General features: G+C 45.6%; 1 protein-coding gene across 1 annotated transcript in view; it reads left to right on the top strand.

Annotated features, from left to right (window-relative positions):
- LOC147611418 (protein disulfide isomerase-like 1-5) overlaps window positions 1-18,228 on the top strand; it is a 42,006-nt gene extending 23,778 nt beyond the window's left edge. Inside the window, exons 5-12 of the mRNA XM_086784514.1 lie at window positions 15,944-16,024; window positions 16,140-16,226; window positions 16,353-16,424; window positions 16,559-16,627; window positions 16,706-16,786; window positions 17,492-17,626; window positions 17,712-17,765; window positions 17,878-18,228. Coding sequence (XP_086640640.1) covers window positions 15,944-16,024; window positions 16,140-16,226; window positions 16,353-16,424; window positions 16,559-16,627; window positions 16,706-16,786; window positions 17,492-17,626; window positions 17,712-17,765; window positions 17,878-17,985 — 687 coding nt within the window. The 3' untranslated portion in view covers window positions 17,986-18,228. The remainder of the gene's footprint in view (window positions 1-15,943; window positions 16,025-16,139; window positions 16,227-16,352; window positions 16,425-16,558; window positions 16,628-16,705; window positions 16,787-17,491; window positions 17,627-17,711; window positions 17,766-17,877) is intronic.
- The last annotated feature ends 3,196 nt before the right edge of the window (window positions 18,229-21,424 follow it).

Genomic DNA, 21,424 nt, shown 5'->3' with positions numbered 1-21,424 from the left:
TGGTGCGTTTTTGCATCAGAAGGTTTCCAAGAGTGTTTAGGGCTGAAAGAAGACTACCCAGAGCTTCCGCGTGTTACATTGGTATCAGAGCATCAGGCTTAGCCAGGCTAAACGCTGATTCAGTCCCATATGATGGTGTACAGGTCCAAGGTACAGGAAAGTACACGGATTTGAAGCCCAAGGTGGGAACACAGATCGGGAAGAACTCCCAGGAGGTTTATTGGTGGTGTTCCACAGTGCCAGATGGGGATGGCAGTTCCGTGAGCCAGATAGGTTCTCAGGTAACGGTCCCAAGGGAGGTTGATCCTCCAAGGGTGATGTGAGAGTGCCAGACTCAGTTCCAGGAATGAAGACCAAGACGGTGTTCAGAGTCAGGGCAGGAATGGATTGTGGACTAGAGGAAGACTAGATGCATAGATCTTCATCAGAGACAGAGTGGTTTGGAGAACAGGCCGGGTTTTCAGAGAAAAAGGTTTGCCAGGGATGGATGATGACAGAGGGACTTCGGGACAGGATTGGGATGATGACAGTCATCCAAGAGCAGGTTGGATTCCCGTCATCAAGTTTAGCAGAGGGGATGTCATGTGCATCACAGATGCCATGGACATTCTCAGGGCTAGATCCAGAAGAGGCAAAACAGATAAAGACCATGAACCAGTAGAAGATAGGTAGAACCAGAATGTAGGAGCTTCAGGTGTAGCATCTGAGGTGAGCAGGGAGCAGGACAAGTGGGATCATGGAGGGAAGCAGACGGCTGAAGCACATGAATCCAGACAAGGGCTGTCGGCTGCAAGAAAGAGGATGTTGGTTGCCAGAATAGCTGTCGGCTGAAGTCAGCAGAGTGGACAGCAGCAGGCGCATCAAGAACATGGATAAGATCCAGTCGGGCTGCATTAAAGAGACTTTAATGAACTTGTAACTGGCCGACCAGCAGTCGGCCAGTTCACCATTTATTCCAAGGGGCTATAAATAGCCCCCCTTGCTCAATGTCTTATTCATTCAGCCCACTAGGGGTTTGGATCAGTAGGGTCCTAGTCTAGGGCAGAATTTTGAGTGTTTTACCACCTTTTCAGGAAGGCAGCCAAGGGCTGCAGACATGTACCCTTTTTGTACCAAAATATATACTGAATTTCCAGCACTTCTCACTCTCTCTCTCTACTCTCTCTCTACTTGCGTTTTTGCATCAGATGGTGCGTTTTTGCATCAGAAGGTTTCCAAGAGTGTTTAGGGCTGAAAGAAGACTACCCAGAGCTTCCGCGTGTTACAAAACTGGCTGCCATAACCATATTCAAATCCATGATGTGTGCATGCTCATTGGTCCGTGTCTCCCTACGAGTACGACCAGCAAGAGGACCCTCTAGATGGCTGTCCTGTAATGTCCTCAAATACCATCTAGGTATGTGTCTGACTTGCTGAGCCTGCTGCCCCATATTTGGCTCAACTTCTGGCTCAATTTGCTGCTAAATTTCTGCACCACCTTCATGATTGGCTGGCTGTCTTGCACCCTCATGGGTTGGATCACCAACTGTGGAATGAAACTCCATAGGTAGTAGACATTCAAACACATCATTTTCAGCCTGATTTGCATCATAACCAGCCATGGATATTTCTGATTTTTCATCAAAAATCACATCCCGACTAGTGAATATCTTCTTGGATAGTGGGTCATATAACCGGTAGCCCTTGCTCTCACGGCTATACCCAACAAAAATACATTTTGTGGCTTTATCATCCAACTTCCTCCTCAACTCTTTGGGTATGTGTGTATATGCAAGACACCCAAAAGTACGAAAGTGTGATACCGAAGGCTTGCGGCCATGCCAAGCCTCAAAAGGAGTAATGGAAACCAATGCCTTTGTGGGACATTGATTCAAAATATGACAAGCACACATTACAGCTTCCACCCAAAAGATATGTGGTAGCTTCTTTGCCTTTAACATACATTTGGCCATCTCCATGAGTGACCGATTCTTCCTTTTTGCAACCCCATTCTGCTGTGGAGTATAAGGAGTAGTATACTGATGTTTGATACCTCTACTCTCAAGAAAGGAATTCAACATGTGTGACACATATTCCCCCCCCTCGGTCAGAACGGAGAGTCTTAACCTTGCATCCTGACTCTGTTTCAGCAAGTGCTGCAAAGGCCAAAAATGCATCATATACCAGTGATTTCTGTGTCAACGGATAGACCCAGCATATACGAGAGAAGTCATCAATAAATGTAGCAAAGTAGAAGCAACCTCCTAATGACTTCGTCTGCATGGGACCACAAAGATCACTGTGTATAAGCTGCAACTTTGCAGTTGCTCGTAGAGCCTGATCACGTGGGAAGGAAAACCGATGCATTTTTCCCAAAATACATCCTTCACATATGTGAGCTGGAGGCTTCTCCATAAGAGGTAGGTCTGTCAACATGTTATGTCGCTGCATAAGCATAAGACTACCAAAATTTACATGCCCCATGCGAGCATGCCATAACTCCGCATCAACCATAGCTGGAGTAAGAGTGAATGCATTATAAGCAGACTGATCCACTGGCTGAAATGCATCCAACTGATAGAGTCCATGACATAATGTACCTAAGCATCAAGGTCAAAGCATTAGCTTTGTCTCTGACCATGCATTTGTCATCATCAAAGTGGACGTGCATACCACACTGTGCTAAAGAAGAAATGGACAACAAATTCTTCTTTATCCCTGGTACATATAAGGCATCTGTAAGGCGAAGAATAGAGCCATCAATGGCTGTGAGCTGAATCTCCCCAATGCCACGAACTGGATACGAAGCATTATTGGCACACTGAACAGTTTTGCCAACAGGGGCAGGGCCTACATGACAAAACAAATCCCTGCGAGATGTGATATGCTTTGAAGCACCACTATCAAAATACCAAGTACATGCATGCTCTGTCACATTGAGTGTCTGTGAAGACCAAGAGGCATCATAGCTGCATGTGTAGAAACACTAATCCCTGTCCTCAACAAAAGAAACAGTCTCCGGAGGAGCTTTAGAGGCATCATTTACAGACATCCCAGATTCCTTTGCCTTCTCTTTGGCAATCCTCTTCCTACCTTCTGTGATGTAGTGACCTGGCTTCTTACAGTAATGGCATTTGCCCTTCTTCTTGGGCTGTCCATCACCTTTCTTGGTATCCTGAGATGAACCACCATCACCTGAATTCTGATTTGAACTCTTTGGCTGAGATTTGCCTTTTCCTTTTTGACCTGTCGTAAATTTTTGTTCAGCACTTGTGTTCATATTCATGTTCTTCCTGATTTGCTCTTCTTGTAGCAAGAGAGCAACAAGTTCCTGATACTTAAGGGGCTCTAATCTCATCCACATTGATGAGTTGCTCTCTCAAATCCTGCAGCTTGTTCAAGTGGCTAGACATATCGTCTCCTTCATGCATTTTTTGATTTTCCAGCTCTCTTTTCAAAAATGGGATCCGTGCCTCATTACGAGCAGCCTACATCTGCTCCAAAGTCACCCATGCATTCTGTGAAGAGCCAGCTGAACAAATATGAGGTATAATAGACCTCTGTACTGACAATGCAATAAGTGATAAGGCTTGTGCATCTTTGGCATCCCATGTCTTTTGAGCATTTGTTCTTTGAACAGGCAGTGGCTGACCTGGTGCCTGTGCCTGTTGTCCTCTTCCACGAGTACCCCCTTGGGGAGGAGTCTTTGGAGCCAATGGACCTGGACGTGGTTCATCACCACTAACAAAATCCCAAAGACCTTTTGCCACGAGCACATTTCTCAGCATAAAACTCCACAAGGAGTAGTTCATGCCATCCAACTTGTCTTCCTTAGACAAATACGTGAATACATCACTCTGCTGTTGATTTGCCATTATGCCAATGCACAATGTTGTACCTGTGTATCAAAAAACCCAATAGCAACAACCCTGAAAGCAACTGTACTCCACTGAATACAGCTTACCCAAATATGCCTGCACTGTCAATCCTCTGAATGTGCAACACAATGCACCACTGATTGAGTAGAGCAACAAAAACACAGTGCCAAAATGCCCAAAAATGCCCAAAGTTACTGCACCCAAAACCTTACAAAAAACTTGTAGAGATTTTTTTGCAAGAAAATCTGCCTGTATCTGCCAGAAAATTTTCACAGAGAAAATGCCCAAATTTCAAAACTGTAAAGCTTACCACAAATGTGATTTTTGCAGGTACAAGTCGACGGTTTGCTGTTCGAAACAACAGTACGAAAACAGGTCGACTGTACGGCGACTGTACGGAGCAGGTACACGCAGCAGATACTGTACGGAAACAGCTGTCAACAGGTCAGCTGCAGGTATGCGTAGCAGGTATTGGACTGCTGTACAGAGCAGGTACGATCGACTGCACGGCTATAGTACATAGCAGAGTACTGTACGGAAATGGGCGAACCTGCTGCTGACGTCTGACTGTACGAGCAGCTACAGAGTTCTGAACAGAACTGGTCGCCTGCAGGTGCTGTACGGAGCTACAGGTTCTAGGCATGCAGCTGACGGCGAACGGTACGGACAGCTGACAGCTGGGCGATAGACTATACGGACAGTTGCAGGTGTACTGGTCGCTTGCAGGTACTGTACGAGACTGCAGATTCTAGGCGACTGTGTACGGACAGCTGCAGGGTACGGGTGGCTGGGTGAACCTGCTCTGATACCAAATGAAGGAGTTCAGCTATTAGGGTTAGGGTTTGGAAGGTACTTCAGCAAGAGGCGTGAGACACAGAGAGAGGAACACGACTTCTCATGTATTGAGTAGTGATAAAAATGAAGTACAATAGCCACATAAAGAAGTGACCTAAAAGGTGTGTTCACATGGTCCGGCCATAAAGTGTGCCAGGTGGACCAAATCACTTATAAACTATTATAAGTGAAACTAAGCTAAAACTGGGGGAAAAAACCTCCGCTAACTGAAGTAAAAAGTGCCCCAGTAACCTACTGATGATCACTAGCACTCCCCTGGGTGCATACACAGCATAAAACCCAACATGAGGGCTGGACCCCTCGTCAGGTGCGCCATAATAGTAGAAGAAGTCGTGCCCCTCCACCTCTCCTCCCTGGATCAAGTGGATAATCTGGTCCCTCGAGAGCCCGCGATCCGTAGGCGACAATGGAGGGTCCCCCCCAAGGTGTCTGTTCTGAATGCCCGTAATGTCCTCTGGCGTCAAGTCTCCTGTAGTGGCCTCTATGTAGGTGCTCTATGCGTCTCTGCTCAATCATCTCATATGTGCATCCTTGTGGGTACAACAATGGTCTCTGCAGCCATGTCGGGTCCGGAATCTGTGGATCCTCCCTGTGAGTCTTAGTGTGGTTTGGTGGGCTGTCTGGCTCTTGGGTCTCTCGCGCATCGTGAGTCTGGTGGCCCTGCATCTGTCTAAGTCTCCTGTCTCTGAAAGTGAAAGCCTCTATGACGAATAGAGCTACGCATCTCTGATCCTCATAGTCAATGATCTTGGAAATAGGGCCAAAGCCATCTCTAAAGAGACAGTGAAACCTCCCCCGGATCTCATAGTACACTGGGCATCTGCATAAGAAGTGCTCCTTTGTCTCAACCTTGCCCATGTCACATATGGAGCATGTCCGGTCCTGTTTGCTGACTCTCTTGCCTCTCCTCGTCCGTCTCATCTTGCCTGCCTCAATCTCCAATTTGTGGGATGAAACTCTAAGCTGTCTGAAACCGATCCCGTCAAGTGGGAATAGACTCCGTTGGACACCCACACGCGTAATAGCACAACTTAATATCACAATTTGAAATGGACAACTTAATAACAACTGAAAATTGAAATGAAATAGATGGACACCAGCACTGGGGCCGGAACGGGCCAACCCCCCCTCAATATATGATATATTATTGGGAGTATTTAACAAATACAATGCTCCATGGGTTCAATGAACCAGATGATGTCCATGTACAAATGAATACAGTACCAAACAAAAAGGCTCGAAGCAGATGTTCGAAGGAGAGCGACCACTTGAGTGGTCCAGTCTCTACGGTCCTGTGCCTTCACTGGACTCCGTGATGAGCGCCCCACTGGTGTTCCAGGACCACGCACAAACAGGCACTCCCGTACTAACACCTGGCTCTCCCGATCTCGGCACCTTTGGACCATGGTTCTCCAAAAGCTTGGACTACCCGGCACCGACAGGTGTTAGCCGCAGAGAGAATCCCTTATCAGATTTACAACAAAGTTCTTTACTTAAATCTGAATTTACTTACTTGTAGCTTGCAGATGGAAGACCAACACCCGAGGTGTCTGTGTGCAGCTACTAGTGGTGGATACCAAGATGCAGTAGCCTGTCGAAGAGGAGGAGGAGGAGCTGCTTGTGTTGAAGGTGTAGCCACCTGAAGAAGGAGCAAAGCCACCGGTAGCCGTCTATGGATAGGAGGTGTAACAACCTGTAGAGGAGAGGAGACAACCGCCTGGCTGCAGGAGATGGAGCAGCCGCTATGCAGAGTGGACAGCCGCCTGGTGGAGATGGAGCATGCGCAGCCTGCTGGAGATGGCAGCAGCCAGTCGCCTGCAGAGGAGCAGAAGCGCAGCTGGCTGGAGAACAGGCGCACAGCCGCCTGTAGAGTAAGCAGCGCAGCCTACTGGAGTGGGCAGCCAGTCGCCTGCAGAGGAGCAGCGCAGCCTGTATGCTGGAGAGAACAGTCGCCCGCTGGAGGTGAGCACACAGCCGCTGCAAGAGGCGGCGCAGCCTACTTGTGATGGACACATAGCCGCCTACAGAGTAGGCAGCGTAGCAACCTGTAGTGCAGCCGCCTGAGAAGAGGAAAAGGGCAGCCTGAGAGGAGGAGGCGCAACAGTTTTGATGTGCAGCCGCCTGTGAAGATAGAAGCGTAGCCTGAGGAGATGGCCGCCTGCTGAAGAGATGATCGCCAGCCGTCCTTTCACGAAGGGTGGTCGCCATCTTTTGAAGATGTTGGAGGGGGAGATAAACGGCCACAGCTGGCCGGCTCCCCACGTTTGCATGGGGGCGGCCAGCTTCATGGTGGTGTGGGTAGGTGACCCACCCCCACACACACAAAAGGTTAAGTGTGGCTCCCCACCTTGGCCCATATGTGGGTGCTCACTTTTAAGTGAATGTGAACTTACAACCTTATAAAGCAAAAGGGTAGAATTAAAACTATTACACCAACAAGTGCAATACACTTACCACCTGTTCACATGCAACAAAACTCGTCAGAAGACAGAGCAAACTTCACGACTCACTGGCAGGCTTCCCCGCTCAGTAAGTGACACGTCAAATAGGCAAACACAAAAATACAAGTCATGCGAAAACAGTTTCAAACATGCAAAAACATGAGTGCATGTGCAAATAGTATCATGGACATATCTCCCGTTCATGGAACAAGTACAAAATATTTGTCGGGCACAAAAATGGCACGACATAAAACATAAATCCTGGTCTTCCTATGGAGTGACAGTCCCATAGGTAAAACACAGTTCCAGGCACGAGCCTTCCTATGGAGTGGCAGTCCCATAGGCAAGACACGGCACGAATACTGGCTCTTCCATGGCGTGACAATCCCATGGATAGAACACAGTCCAGGTCATACACGGGTGGCACCAGTCTGGCTCCCGTCCATATGATACCATCCTGCTAACACACGGGTGGCTCCCGTCCATGTCAAGTAGAAATACTGGCCTCTTCACATGAGACACGGGCCTGGCCTCAAGTGAACGAGACACAAATCTGGAGATGGACCAAATGGTCGGCCAATTGGTGACATCCCCCCGGGCTTCTAAAGAGTTGTCCTCAACTAAAAAGCCTCAAGATATGCCTGCAACAGCTGTGGGTAATCAACAAAATAATCCTCGTTTACCCACTTTGCATCAATGGGCAAATAATTCCTCTATGACCAACATAAGGTGGAGCGTGACATTCGTCCATAACCTTTGGACGCATATCCTTCACCACACATAAGCAGTTATTCTTCATAAGATAATCCTCTTTAATCACATAAGAGGCATGTGAATGACCAGCCATCAAATCAATCCATATATGGCAAAAATCAGCATTAAATCTTGCATAGCAGATAAATCTCCTATGAGAGGTCACTGTAACTGTAGCCACATATGGCCTCCCGGACAATGCATCTGCTACCAAATTTTTCTTTCCCGGAGTATGCACAATCTAAAAATGAAACATGGAAAGAAAGTTTGCCATTCTCATCTGCTTCCTTGAAAGCTTTGTTTGAGATAGAAAGTATCTCAAGCTTTGATGATCTGTCTTGACTACAAATTCAGCTCCAAGAAGATAATGTTTCCATATCTTTAAGACATGAATTACAGCCAAGAGCTCTTTCTCATAGATATCCATATGAAGCTCAGCATCATGCAAACGACGGCTCTCGTATGCAACTGCATGCCCTTCTTGATTTAGGACAGCTCCTATACAATCGCCACAAGCATCACATTCTACTACGAATGATCTTTGTAAGTCAGGAACAATCAATACGGGTCCACATATGATAGCATGCTTGAGCTGCAAGAAAGCATCCTGTTCTTTTGAAGTCCATTTGAAAGTGGTTTTCTTCTTTGTGAGATCATGTAGAGGGGTGGCTATCATAGTAAAATGCCTTATGAAACGCCTATAATATGAACATAATCCCAGAAAACTACGTACTTGATGTACGTTTTGCAATTCTGGCCAATTCCGAATGGTCTCTATCTTTGCAGGATCCATTGTTACGCCATCTTTGGATACAATGTGACCCAGATAATGTATCTCTGAAAGGAAGAACTCACTTTTCTTGGCATTAATGAAAAGTTTATGCTTCCACAACTCTTCGAACACTGTGACCAAATGAGTTCTGTGTTCCTGGAGAAAACCAAGATATCATCAAAGAATACTCTTGTAAATTTGCGATGGGGTCGGAATATTCTATCCATCATACGATTAAACGTGGCAGGAGCATTGGTGAGACCAAAGGGCATCACCAAAAATTCATATAATCCAAAGGCTGTCCTGAATGCAGTTTTATGGACATCTTGTGGCACCACTCGTATTTGGTGATAACCACTCTTCAAATCAAGTCGGCTGAAACAAGCCGAACCATCAAGCTTATCCAAAATGTCATCAATACGCGGAATCGGGAATCTGTTCTTGATGGTAAGCTTGTTTAAAGCTCTATAGTCCACACACATGCAGAATGAGCCGTCCTTCTTTTGAACAAGAAGCACAGGAGAGCAGTAAGGTGAGGAACTTCCTAAAAGCTCATTTACCTGCTTCATGATCTCTTCTTGTTGTGCAGCACACACGGTATACGGGTTTGTTAGGTGGAGAACTAGCTGGCACAAGATCTATGCGATGATCTTCGGGCCTTTGGGGAGGTAATTCACCTAGCAGTGCATCAGCAAAACAGTCGTTGAATGCATGAAGAAAATTCAGCCTATCATTAGTCATAGCATCCACATTTTGATGACTTGGTACAATGCTATCACGAACAAAAACCAAGTACACAGAAAGACTCTTTTTCATTTCTTTATTAATTTGGATGTGAGATACAAGTGGGATGGAATCCCCTTCTTTGCCAGCATCAATGAAATGCATGCGGCCTCTATGCATAAAAGAAATCATGTTGGTCTTGTACTCTTTGCGGGGCTCAAGCCTATGATGCCATGGCTTGTTCAATAATACATCACATCCATTTAATGGTGCAACTAAGAAATGTTCATTATCAAGGCAGCCTTGGATATGTATGCGCAACTTCCCTATCAATGGGGTAACCTGCATCTCTTTACCAACAAAAGCAGCTTCGGCTTCAATCTGAGGTCCCATGTTCTCAACCTCAATACCCAAAGCAGCTGCCGTTTGTATAGAGATGAAGTTATCGGTTGCACAGTCATCAAACATGAATAAGGCGGGCTGATCCTTGATTTGACCCCAAGCCTTGCATACCATCCGCTCTTTTGCATCATGATTTGTGTTTCCCTGCACATCGGGAACCGCATGTACATTAGCCTTGGTCTGCTTGTCTTCATGCTTAGGTTTGCGGTCAGGGCATTGTCGAAACATGTGCTCTTTGCTACCACAAGAAAAACATTTTTCCTCCTTGGCATATTGCTCTCTTTGCTCCGGGGTCAGGCCGAATTTGTTCTTCTTTGGGCCCTGATCTTTTGATGAGGTATTTTCCTTGTGGGTCTCCTGGAAGTTCTTTTTAGGTGGCTATCCACCTTTTTGCAGATTTGGGACAGCCTTGTCTTTCCCCTTTGAACCGCCTTGATCCTGCTTAATTTTGAGCACCAATTGCTCTGTAGCAAGAGCAGAAGCTGTGAGCTATTGCAAAGTATGTTTCGGGTGCAATTCAATGCCCGAACGATAAGCTGGTTGCAATCCAGAGCGAAACTTCCTCTTTCTTTCATCCTCAGTGATTTGCATAAAGGGAGTTACCTCAAGCAACACTTTCCAAAACTTGTTGACATATTGTTGATGCACGCTTTCATTATCTCTTTGCTCAAGTCTATCCAAGGTTTGGGTGAGAGTTTGCTCCGCATTTGGTGGCAAAAACTGAGCATAGAATCTGTCCTTAAATTCCTTCCAGGTGCAAATGGGGTCTTTGGTGATCTTTTCAGTGATCCACCAATGAGCAGCGGTCCCTTTCAAAAACATGCTAGCATGGCGTACTTTAGACTTCTCAGTGAAGTCCTCATCGCTAAAAGCAATGTCAAACTGTGCCACAAATGCTAACACTTTGGAAGCATCATGCTCTCCATGAAAAACATCAAACTTAACAGACTTGTCACCTGCTTTAAATTCCTTGAGCTTTCTGGCATGAGGCTCATGGTCCTCTCTTTTTCTTTTCCCCTTATCCAACGGGGCAGCCCTATCTGCATGGGCTCCATGGGCCATCATGGAAGTTTCATGAAGCACGGTGGCATGTGCTCCACGAACTTGAGAATCGGATGCATGTGACTTTCCTGCATAAGGCAATGTCTCTCCATGAGACAACTCAGAAGGCAAAGCTCTTCTAGTGGCAGACCTGTCACCCCTACCATGGGATACATGTCTTGAATGCATGTGACCATCATGCCCTCCATGAGCACTAGCATACATATACCTGTCAGGCTTTGTGTCTTGTGGAGAAGATGCGTGACGAGAGGTGACTATCACCTCTTCCTTTTGCATAAAAGACCTCAATCTTTGAGATGCGGGATCTCCATGCTTCAAGCGAGGTGGATTTCTGAATTTCAGCTCTCCGTCTCCCCCTCTTTGATGTCACCTTTGCGGAGGAGGTAAGAAAGTGCCAACTCTCTTGGCTTCTTGCCCACTTTCCGTGCCATGGACTCAAAAGTCACATCTACCATTGCATCGGTTTTCCTTGCTTCAATGGCACATTGCACATGGGGATCTTCATGCAAAAATTTCAGCTCTTGCTCTTGTGCCTGCAAAAGCTTTCTCATATTCTCCATTTCAGCCCTCATTGCATCAGGCTCTTCTTCTTGCATGACTGTCTTTCCTCGAGACAGTTGTCCCTTTGAATCACTATAATTTACCCTCTCAAGGGGTTTGTGCCTTCCTCGTAGAGCATCAGAACCATGCGAGGCACTTGATGGGCCCCTCGAATTAGGCACTTCCAAAGGGTTGCCTTGGCTGTCCATTGTGTTAAGTGTGCTAGAAGCGGGGTGTCCAATACACAGGTTCGTTTCCCCACTGGAAAGAGGGAAACAACCGTGCTCTGGTACCAATGAAACCAATCCCGTCAAGTGGGAATAGACTCCGTTGGACACCCACACGCGTAATAGCACAACTTAATATCACAATTTGAAATGGACAACTTAATAACAATTGAAAATTGAAATGAAATAGATGGACACCAGCACTAGGGCACCAGCACTAGGGCCGGAACGGGCCGACCCCCCCCCCCCTCAATATATGATATATTATTGAGAGTATTTAACAAATACAATGCTCCATGGGTTCAATGAACCAGATGATGTCCATGTACAAATGAATACAGTACCAAACAAAAAGGCTTGAAGTAGATGTTCGAAGGAGAGCGACCACTTGAGTGGTCCAGTCTCTACGGTCCTGTGCGTTCACTGGACTCCGCGGAGAGCGCCCCACTGGTGTTCCAGGACCACGCACAAACAGGCGCTCCCGTACTAACGCCTGGCTCTCCCGATCTTGGCACCTTTGGACCGTGGTTCTCCAAAAGCTTGGACTACCCGGCACCGAACGGGTGTTAGCCGTAGAGAGAATCCCTTATCAGATTTACAATAAAGTTCTTTACTTAAATCTGAATTTACTTACTTGTAGCTTGCAGATGGAAGACCAATACCCGAGGTGTCTGTGTGCAGCTACTAGTGGTGGATACCAAGATGCAGCAGCCTGTCGAAGGGAAGGAGGAGGAGCTGCTTGTGTTGAAGGTGTAGCCACCTGAAGAAGGTGCAAAGCCACCGGTAGCCGTCTATGGATAGGAGGTGTAACAACCTGTAGAGGAGAGGAGACAACCGCCTGGCTGCAGGAGATGGAGCAGCTGCTATGCAGAGTGGACAGTCGCCTGGTGGAGATGGAGCATGCGCAGCCTGCTGGAGATGGCAGCCAGTCGCCTGCAGAGGTGCAGAAGCGCAGTTGGCTGGAGAATAGGCGCACAGCCGCCTGTAGAGTAAGCAGCGCAGCCTGCTGGAGTGGGCAGCCAGTCGCCTGCAGAGGAGCAGCGCAACTTGTATGCTGGAGAGAACAGTCGCCCGCTGGAGGTGAGCACACAGCCGCCTGCAAGAGGCGGCGCAGCCTACTGGTGATGGACACATAGCCGCCTGCAGAGTAGGCAGCGCAGCAACCTGTACTGCAGCCGCCTGAGAAGAGGAAAAGGGCAGCCTGAGAGGAGGAGGCGCAACAGTTCTGATGTGCAGCCGCCTGTGAAGACAGAAGCGCAGCCTGAGGAGATGGCCGCCTGCTGAAGAGATGATCGCCGGCTGTCCTTTCACGAAGGGTGGTCGCCATCTTTTGAAGATGTTGGAGGGGGAGATAAACGACCACAGATGGCCGGCTCCCCACGTTTGCATGGGGGCGGCTAGCTTCATGGTGGTGTGGGTAGGTGACCATGCACCCACCCCCACACACACACAAAAGGTTAAGTGTGGCTCCCCACCTTGGCCCATATGTGGGTGCCCACTTTTAAGTGAATGTGAACTTACAACCTTATAAAGCAAAAGGTTAGAATTAAAACTATTACACCAAGAAGTGCAATACACTTACCACCTGTTCACATGCAACAAAACTCGTCAGAAGACAGAGCAAACTTCACGATTCACTGGCAGGCGTCCCCGCTTAGTAAGTGACACGTCAAACAGGCAAACACAAAAATACAAGTCATGCGAAAATAGTTTCAAACATGCAAAACATGAGTGCATGTGCAAATAGTATCATGGACATATCTCCCGTTCATGGAACAAGTACAAAATATCTATCGGGCACAAAAATGGCACGACATAAAACATAAATCCTGGTCTTCCTATGGAGTGACAGTCCCATAGGTAAAACACAGTTCCAGGCATGAGCCTTCCTATGGAGTGACAGTCCCATAGGCAAGACACGGCACGAATACTGGCTCTTCCATGGCGTGACAATCCCATGGATAGAACACAGTCCAAGTCATACACGGGTGGCACCAGTCTGGCTCCCGTCCATGTCAAGCAAAAATATTGGCCTCTTCACATGAGACACCGGCGTGGCCTCAAGTGAAGGAGACACAAATCTGGAGATGGACCAAATGGTCAGCCAATTGGTGACACTCTCCAAGAGAGATCCTGAATGCATGCGAGAGATGTATCGCCGTGTACTATGGAGGCTCAATGAAACCCTCGTCCGAGATCCTGAGAAAATGACTGCGGTATGTAGCCATCTTCACAGGCAAAGGTGTGGGGAGGATCCATGTACGGAATGTGTAGAGCTGGAGCAGGTCCGCACGAATGACCTGATTGATCTGGTGTCGTGATAAGTATAAGTGAGGAGCGCCGAGACTGTATCTGAATGGCGGAAGCCTGTCTAGGTCTAGGCCAAGCGAGTGAAACCATGTACGGAGTCTATGGAACCAGCATCTCTGAGTACCTGCATCTGCCAGAGCCTGGGAGATGAAGTCAAAGCAAGCCATGGAAGCTGGGTGCGACCCTCTACTGTGTCTCCAAATCTGAGGATCTGCTGGAGGTATATGATAGTCTGGAAGGCTGCATCGAGGACCAATGGTGAGGCTCCAAACTCTGCCAGTAGAATGTGGTGGGGTACCGAAGGCTTGGCTCTGATGAGCCTGGAAAACAGTAGAACTTGTATCCTCTCGATCGCTCTCCAATCGTCCAATCCGAGGTCGCAGGCCCAGAAAGGACTCCCATACATGATGGCAGGTCGCACTAATGTGTCGAACAAGAGGGACTTCGTGTCCGGGTGCTGGAAATGAGACTAATGACACTGTCTCTCGAGATGCGCCAGTGAAGCATATCCTCTCCGCATCCTGTCTCGAGCCGCTAGTATCATAGTGAAGGAAGGCCCTGTGAAGACCACCCCTAGGTACGTGTAACATCTGACCAGCTCCACTTGCTCTCCTCCAAACACGAATCCGTCATGTCTCTGGAATGCTGAATAAGAGGTGTTGAAGATCATTACCTTGGTCTTCCCAAGGTTCACATTCAACTCCCTCTCCTGGCAGAACCTATGAAGAGCGTCCAGGTGCATCTCAAGTCCCTGTGTAGTGGACGAGATCAAGACCACGTCATCGGCATAAAGAAGAAACGGAATAAGAGCTCCTGCCAACAATGATCCCTCCCCCCCCAAGGTCTGCATGAAAGTCTCTAGCTCGTTGATGTATAACCCGAATAGTGTAGGTGAAAGAGGACAGCCTTGTTTCACCCCTATCGTGCTATGGATCTCATCGGAGAGCCCGGTCCTGGTACTGACTCTGCCTGTGACATGCTCATATAGTGCTACTATAGCCCACTGAATCTGCGTGCTGTATCCCAACTGCCGGATCCGGTGCAAGAGACGGTGTCTGGGAATAGTATCAAATGCTCTCTTGAAGTCTACGAAGCAGCAGTAGAGACGCTGGCTCCGTGATCTCGCCTCCTCCACCATGGCCCTGAGAGTAAAAATGTGATCCAGTGTGCAGTAGTCCCTGCGGAATCCTGCCTGTCCCCGTGCTCTAAGTCCTATCTCTTCTGCCTGCTCATTGATCTGGATCTCTAGAACGGATGCAAAAATCTTGGCCATGACGTGGCCAATCATAATGGTCCTGTAGTTTGCTGCGTCCATGGGGTCCCCCGACTTGTGTATGGGTACTATAGTATTAGTGAGCCATGTGGATGGGAGGCCCGTACAGACTGACTCGTTAAAGAGGCGGGAGAGGGTCGGGGCTAAGGCATCAATCCCATGGGTTACGAACTCCGCTTGTAACCCATCATGGTCCTTAGCTCTCCCGTTCTTTAACCGAGAGACAACGTACCTAATGTTGGCGACGGAAAACAGGTCAGAAGATATGGGTCTGGAGTCCTGGGGTGGGTCCATGGTGGGCTGGTCAGGGATGTCATAGAGTGCGGAGGCGTAGGCAGACCAAACCCGGGATCTGTGAGCGGAGAGTGGGACTTGAGGCGAAGGAACCTTTTCCAGAAGTCCTTGGAGTCACAGCTAAAGAGTAAACTCCTTAGCTCCTCCTCATTCCGGATCAGGAACTGACGTTTCTTGCGTCTCGTCAATCGCTTGTAGTCCCACCTGGTCTGTGCTAGGCAGAGGAGTCCCCACACACTTCTAAGCCTTAATCCTAATCTTGGGTTAACTCTAGCCCTCAACTTGGGTTACCCTAACCTAGGCTGGTCGGGATATGAGAGAGAGAGAGAGATGAGTTGGGAGGGTGGGACTCACAATGCTTGATGTAACTATATATGCCTTTTTCTAATGTATTTATTAAGATAAATATTTGTGTGTATCTTATTGTCAAGCAGGTTACACTGTTTGCAGATGCTGAGAGCTCAGGAAATGTGCTGCCTGTGTTTCAGGATGTGGCAAAATATTACAAGGGACAGGTTGGTCCGACTCACAATTATCCCTTTTTTTTTTGCAAGCACCAAGCACATGCACCGATGACCTCACTACGGGATGCATGGTGTGGGGCTAATCCAGTCCATTAGATGTTTGCAGATCCTTTTTCTCTTGGTTGACACGGCTGATGAGGAGCTCTCTAGACCCACCCTTATGTTATATGGAGTTGAGCCAGATGAGCCTGTTGTAAGCACTGTTCCTACAGTAATGTGTAAAGCTAAATTAGTCGGCTTTACCTACATGCCTATGGGGTGTGAACTTTGTCTCTAATTTTGGAAGTGAACCTCTACATTTTGGGGCTTGAATTGGCAGGTTACAGCTTTTGATTGTGGGAAAGGATCCAAATATCTTCTTGAGTCAAGCCTTACATTAGAGGCTCTCAAGGTACACCTGCTGATACAGTTTTTAAAATATTGGGAGGGGAATTATTGTTTCTTTAGGTAGGTACATGAGTAAAAGGGTTGTGTAAGGGAGTTGATAGCATTATAAAATCGAGTTTTTTTTTTTTTGGGTTGCAGGAGTTTTGTAATCAACTGGTGACAGGAGCGCTCCAACCATATCATAAGTCTCAGCCTATCCCTACAGAGGTGCGAAGCTAGATATGCTAAGAACACACATTTTTAAGCATATTATTAAGTTTTTGAAGTTATTTTTTCTGTCTGCAGAGGAAAGATGGCATTCAAATTGTTGTAGGGAAAAGTTTTGAGTCCATTGTCTTTGATGATTCGAAAGATGTGTTTTTGGAGGTATCTCTCTCTCTCTCTCTCTCTCTCTCTCTCTCTCTCTCTCTCAAAAGGAGATCATTGCCATTGCTGCTTTTACTAAGAAAGTGTTACATTGCCATGAAGTACTCACAGGGACATGACATCTTCAAAGTACCTTTTCTTTTTCTTACTTAAACATGCACTGTGCATGATTAGGTCTCCTAGGCAATATTCAGCCCCCAAAGATGATAATACAATCTCTCTCTCTCTCTCTCTCTCTCTCAGTGTTCAGCATAGAGGACCATTTTTTATCTTACCCTTCAAGCAAATACCACACCCAGGCACACTCTTCCTCTGGGACAGACCACCATTTTTTATCTTATGGTGATCCATGAGTTCCGATCCCCTCACATCCGTCATGGGACAAGATCCTGAGATGGCTTTATAACCCTGTTAGGTTTTGGCATACCATGCCTTCATTGTCCATCACTATCTTCTTGACACACTTGATAGTTGGGAGGTGTCTTTGTGTGGAGGTGTCTTTGTGTTTTTCTTATGCCTTCATTGACATTTCCAATGACCAAAACATCCCTTTCGTTATTGAATGCTACAATCTCAGCAAACAAAACCTTTGATGTAACTTGGCCTCTGCCCAGTCCAAACTGCTTGCAAGGTTGACAAAGTGGGTGGAGATCGTCCTTCAACTCATTGGATATATAGTAACTAACTACTGTTTGTCTGCATCAGGTGTACACCGATTGGTGTGCAAAGTGTAATGCTGCAAATAAGGCCTTTGATGCACTTGGAAAGCACTTCAAGGATGTTCCTTCGCTAGTCATTGCCAAGATTGATGCTGCGGCAAACGAGCACCCCCTTTTACAGGTCAGTTAATTGTAGGGTAATCAGATGCTTCATCCAGAAGTCTTTTCTATATAAAAAGTCACCAATATCTGATTATCATCTATAGGTGGAGGATTATCCTTCTTTTCTGTTCTATCCAGCCAACAACAAAACCAATCCTGTAAGTCCTAATTGTCTATGTGGTTTGGAAGTTTATTGCTTTCTTGGGTTGATACGTGAATGGTTAACCTTGCTTCAAAGTCTTATCAATTATGTGGTTTCACGCATTACAGATTCTGGCTCCCAAAAAGTGGACAGCAAAGAAGTTGGTGCAGTTTGTCCATAAGCATGCTACAGTCCCTCTGAGCTCTTCCGGCCACACAGATAAGGATGAGTTGTAATATAACCAAGCGCTCTGGATATGCTTCTAACACTCTTTGAACTCGTGGAGTGGCTGCTCTGTACAATGTCTATGCCCCCATCCATCGTACCCTTCAGAATACCTCTTAGTGTACAAGAATCTCAATACGGCCTCATCTGAATAAGGATGTTGGTCTACTGTTTACGGAACCGATTGACTGATTGTTCTTGGACATAAATCTTGTTGATGATGAATTACATCTGATTGTGTGAAGGGTTCCGAAGCTCTCTCTCTCTCTCTCTCTCTCTCTCTCTCTCTCTCTCTCTCTCCTCCCCCATGTCCCGTTCATTGGACTTAGCTCTGCAGTCATATAGATCATGTGTGGTCTGCTCGCTTGGCTATGGGATCAAAATTAATCTCTCTCTCTCTCTCTCTCTCTCTCACACACACACACACACACACACACACATTTTTTTGGTGAAACCACTTATAAGGAAAGTATAGTACATTCATAGTTTTGCCCCAAGCTGGGACAACTAATACTCAGATATCAGAAACAGTGGGAAAACGCCTCCAACTGTTGAAAGGAAAGATCTCCAAGGTCAGATCGATCTTGGACTGAAAGGTAAGAGACCTCCTGAAAAATCGAAGCATATGATCTCCTCATGGCAGAAAATCAATTGATCAGATCGTCTACAAAGCCCAATATCTAGTCCAGGAAAGCAAAACTGTGTAATCTGGCAAGGACAAAGAAAGGCGCCGGAACATCTAGAAGAATTTCCAGAGAAAGGAGAGTAACCTGGAAGCTGTCGATCAAATTTCCAGTCTCTCAATCTTTCCTCCTCCTCAAGTGGGGGCACCAGCTATAGAAGCCAAATTACTTATATGGATGAAGAAGTATTTTGGCCTAAACAATTCCCAAGTCGAGAGATTACAAATTCTAGAATTCTGCAAAAGTAGGACTTCTATAGACATAGATGTAGAAGTGTGATGTGGTCATACTAGCATAGAAGTGATACTTCTATGGGCATAGAAGTATCAATGAAGAAGTCACACTTCTATGTGTAGTCTATCAAACAAGTGGAAGTCAAGGATTAACCTAAAATGGATGGAAAATGATTGATTCAACAGTGGTTGTGAAAATGCAGAAGGGATATCTTCTATTGGGAGTGAGATTCCACTTGGGTTCTAAAGGCTCCCTTAGGCAAAATTATGGTGGTTGAGGTAGGGAAAAGGGGATATTAGTTTTGGCTTCTGAATATTTATGGAGCTTACACAACCAAACTAAGAAGAGACATGTGGATATGGTTGAGTCGTTTGGACAATCCAAAAACTTGGATTTTGACTGAAGCCTAGAATATAGTAGTGAGGCAAAGAGAGAGAATGGGATCACAAACAATGTGATTATGGGGGCTGAGAAATCAAATGTGAAGAGTTGATCATGTTGAAGAGGTTGGTGGATGGTAAGCATTGGATAAGAATAGCCCTAGGGGCTTTGATACCAACTTAAATTTTTGCAAGGTCAGGGTAATTCATAGCACATGGTTAACTTCGATATTTAAGTAAGATAATTACGATTGAGCCAAACACAAAATAAGCATAAAACAAGATCATGGCTTTATTGGAATTTTAACTCAATATAGGCTTCTAGATCCACATTCTACTCCATAATTCTCTCCTTAGAATCTCCACTAACACTCAATTAGATATCCCAAATCCTCTCCATAGAATCTCCACAAAACACTCAATCAAATATCCCAAATTCTTGATTCTCTCTTGGAATATCCTAATCATCTAGATTCTCTTTGCCTTATCTTTTACCTTTTCACCTTTTACAATGTTACCAATAATCTTTGGTCAACACATCACATAATTAACTTTGTCCAAGGTTGTTTAGAACTTTATGAATTACAAGGCTTTTCAGACCTTCATGCATGCGCATCCAATTAAAAAGCTCGTCCGCTCCCCCTCTCAAAGATACATTATCGAGCACCACATAATTTCCAACATTCTACTACTCAAAGCCCTTAAAGATTCATAAAGCTTCAATATTTTACAAATCCCAAGGCTGAGCATTTATAGATATGCAAACCATAAAGGGAAAAGAGGGCGTCCATGTCTACCATTTACACTCAAAGAGACCATTTGGGTCCGTTGGCCCTTCAAAGCCACAAAAGTTTATAATATAGAAATTACTTCGTGCCATACATGTTTGTGATGCATACCCAGATTGTATGTTCTGACAACTTGTGGAATGAAAAATATATTGCTTTGATAATCAACAACACCATTAACTAAGCATACGCCAAAGTTGGAGAGGAAGTATGCTTTTCTAGGTGGCGGTGTAGCCAACGAGTGTTGAAAAGCCTTGGTCCAATGAATACTTTCTTTTCGCAAAGAGTTGCCTTTATCTAGAGGTCTTCCTGACCAAGAAAGATGACAAAGGAGCATTTGCCAGTCAAGTATAAGGATGGTGGAATAAGGACAACTCACAATCCAGCCCTCAAATCTTCCAAATATGACGTATGGGTGGGAAACTATCCAATCCCCAAAAGCCTATGTCTTCATTGTTGCAATCAAATGTGCCAACATCAAAGACCAAGGTTGCTTTTGGTGAAGGAATTCAAGAAGTAGAGTTGCCTTTCTTGCAATGACATGGTAGCGAATATTGAGTATATATAGACCTCCATGCATTTTTTGGTTTGAGCAATCTAACGGCCTTTCTATTTGTTTTTGTCTACCATAAACATGCCAAAGCTTTAGACATGAAATTGTCAATGTCCTTATTTGACCATGGCACAAGAGGCAAGTGGAGTTGAACATAGGCCATGATGATGGATTGGACGATACACAGCCATACATGCAATGGCCATGTCGATAGTTTCCAATACTCAATCTTGTGATTCATCTTATCCATAACCCATTGCCTTTCTTTCTTGAGAGACACTTTCCATCCGATAGGATATTCAAGATGTTGTATTATCTAGTCTGGAGGCAAAATGAGTCCTGGGCCAAAGAATGGATTGCCAAGCACATTCTTTAAGAGGCAACAACTTTAACTTAGTGAAATTTACACACATACGCACACACACACACATAAAGGCCTTTAAATGTGGTGTATTTGTATTGATGCATTGCCAGATAAATTACATGGCTTACTTGTGTTCTAGATCATTGTACCCTGGTAGGTGTTGCACTAAAAGTTCTTAAAAAGTTATTTGAATTTCCAACAAAGGTACCAATAGACTTCAATATTTTGATCAACAAGAAAGTTGTGCATTTAAAATATCAGATCCAATTAGAGACATTGTATTTATTTTTCTTTTTGAATTTATTTTTTCATGTAAGATGTGATTTTGTTAATATTTTTATATTATTTTAGAAATGTGATCCTTAATTGAGAATTATTATAGTTTATTTTTATGATAAGGAAAGATGCAAATCATAAATGATGACGTTTATAGATACCATTTAGCCAA

This window comes from Cibotium barometz, chromosome 47 (genome assembly GCF_041138505.1).
Source record: "Cibotium barometz isolate CiBa-2024 chromosome 47, ASM4113850v1, whole genome shotgun sequence".
NCBI lineage: Eukaryota > Viridiplantae > Streptophyta > Polypodiopsida > Cyatheales > Cibotiaceae > Cibotium > Cibotium barometz.
This window is presented reverse-complemented; position numbering and strand designations above follow the sequence as displayed.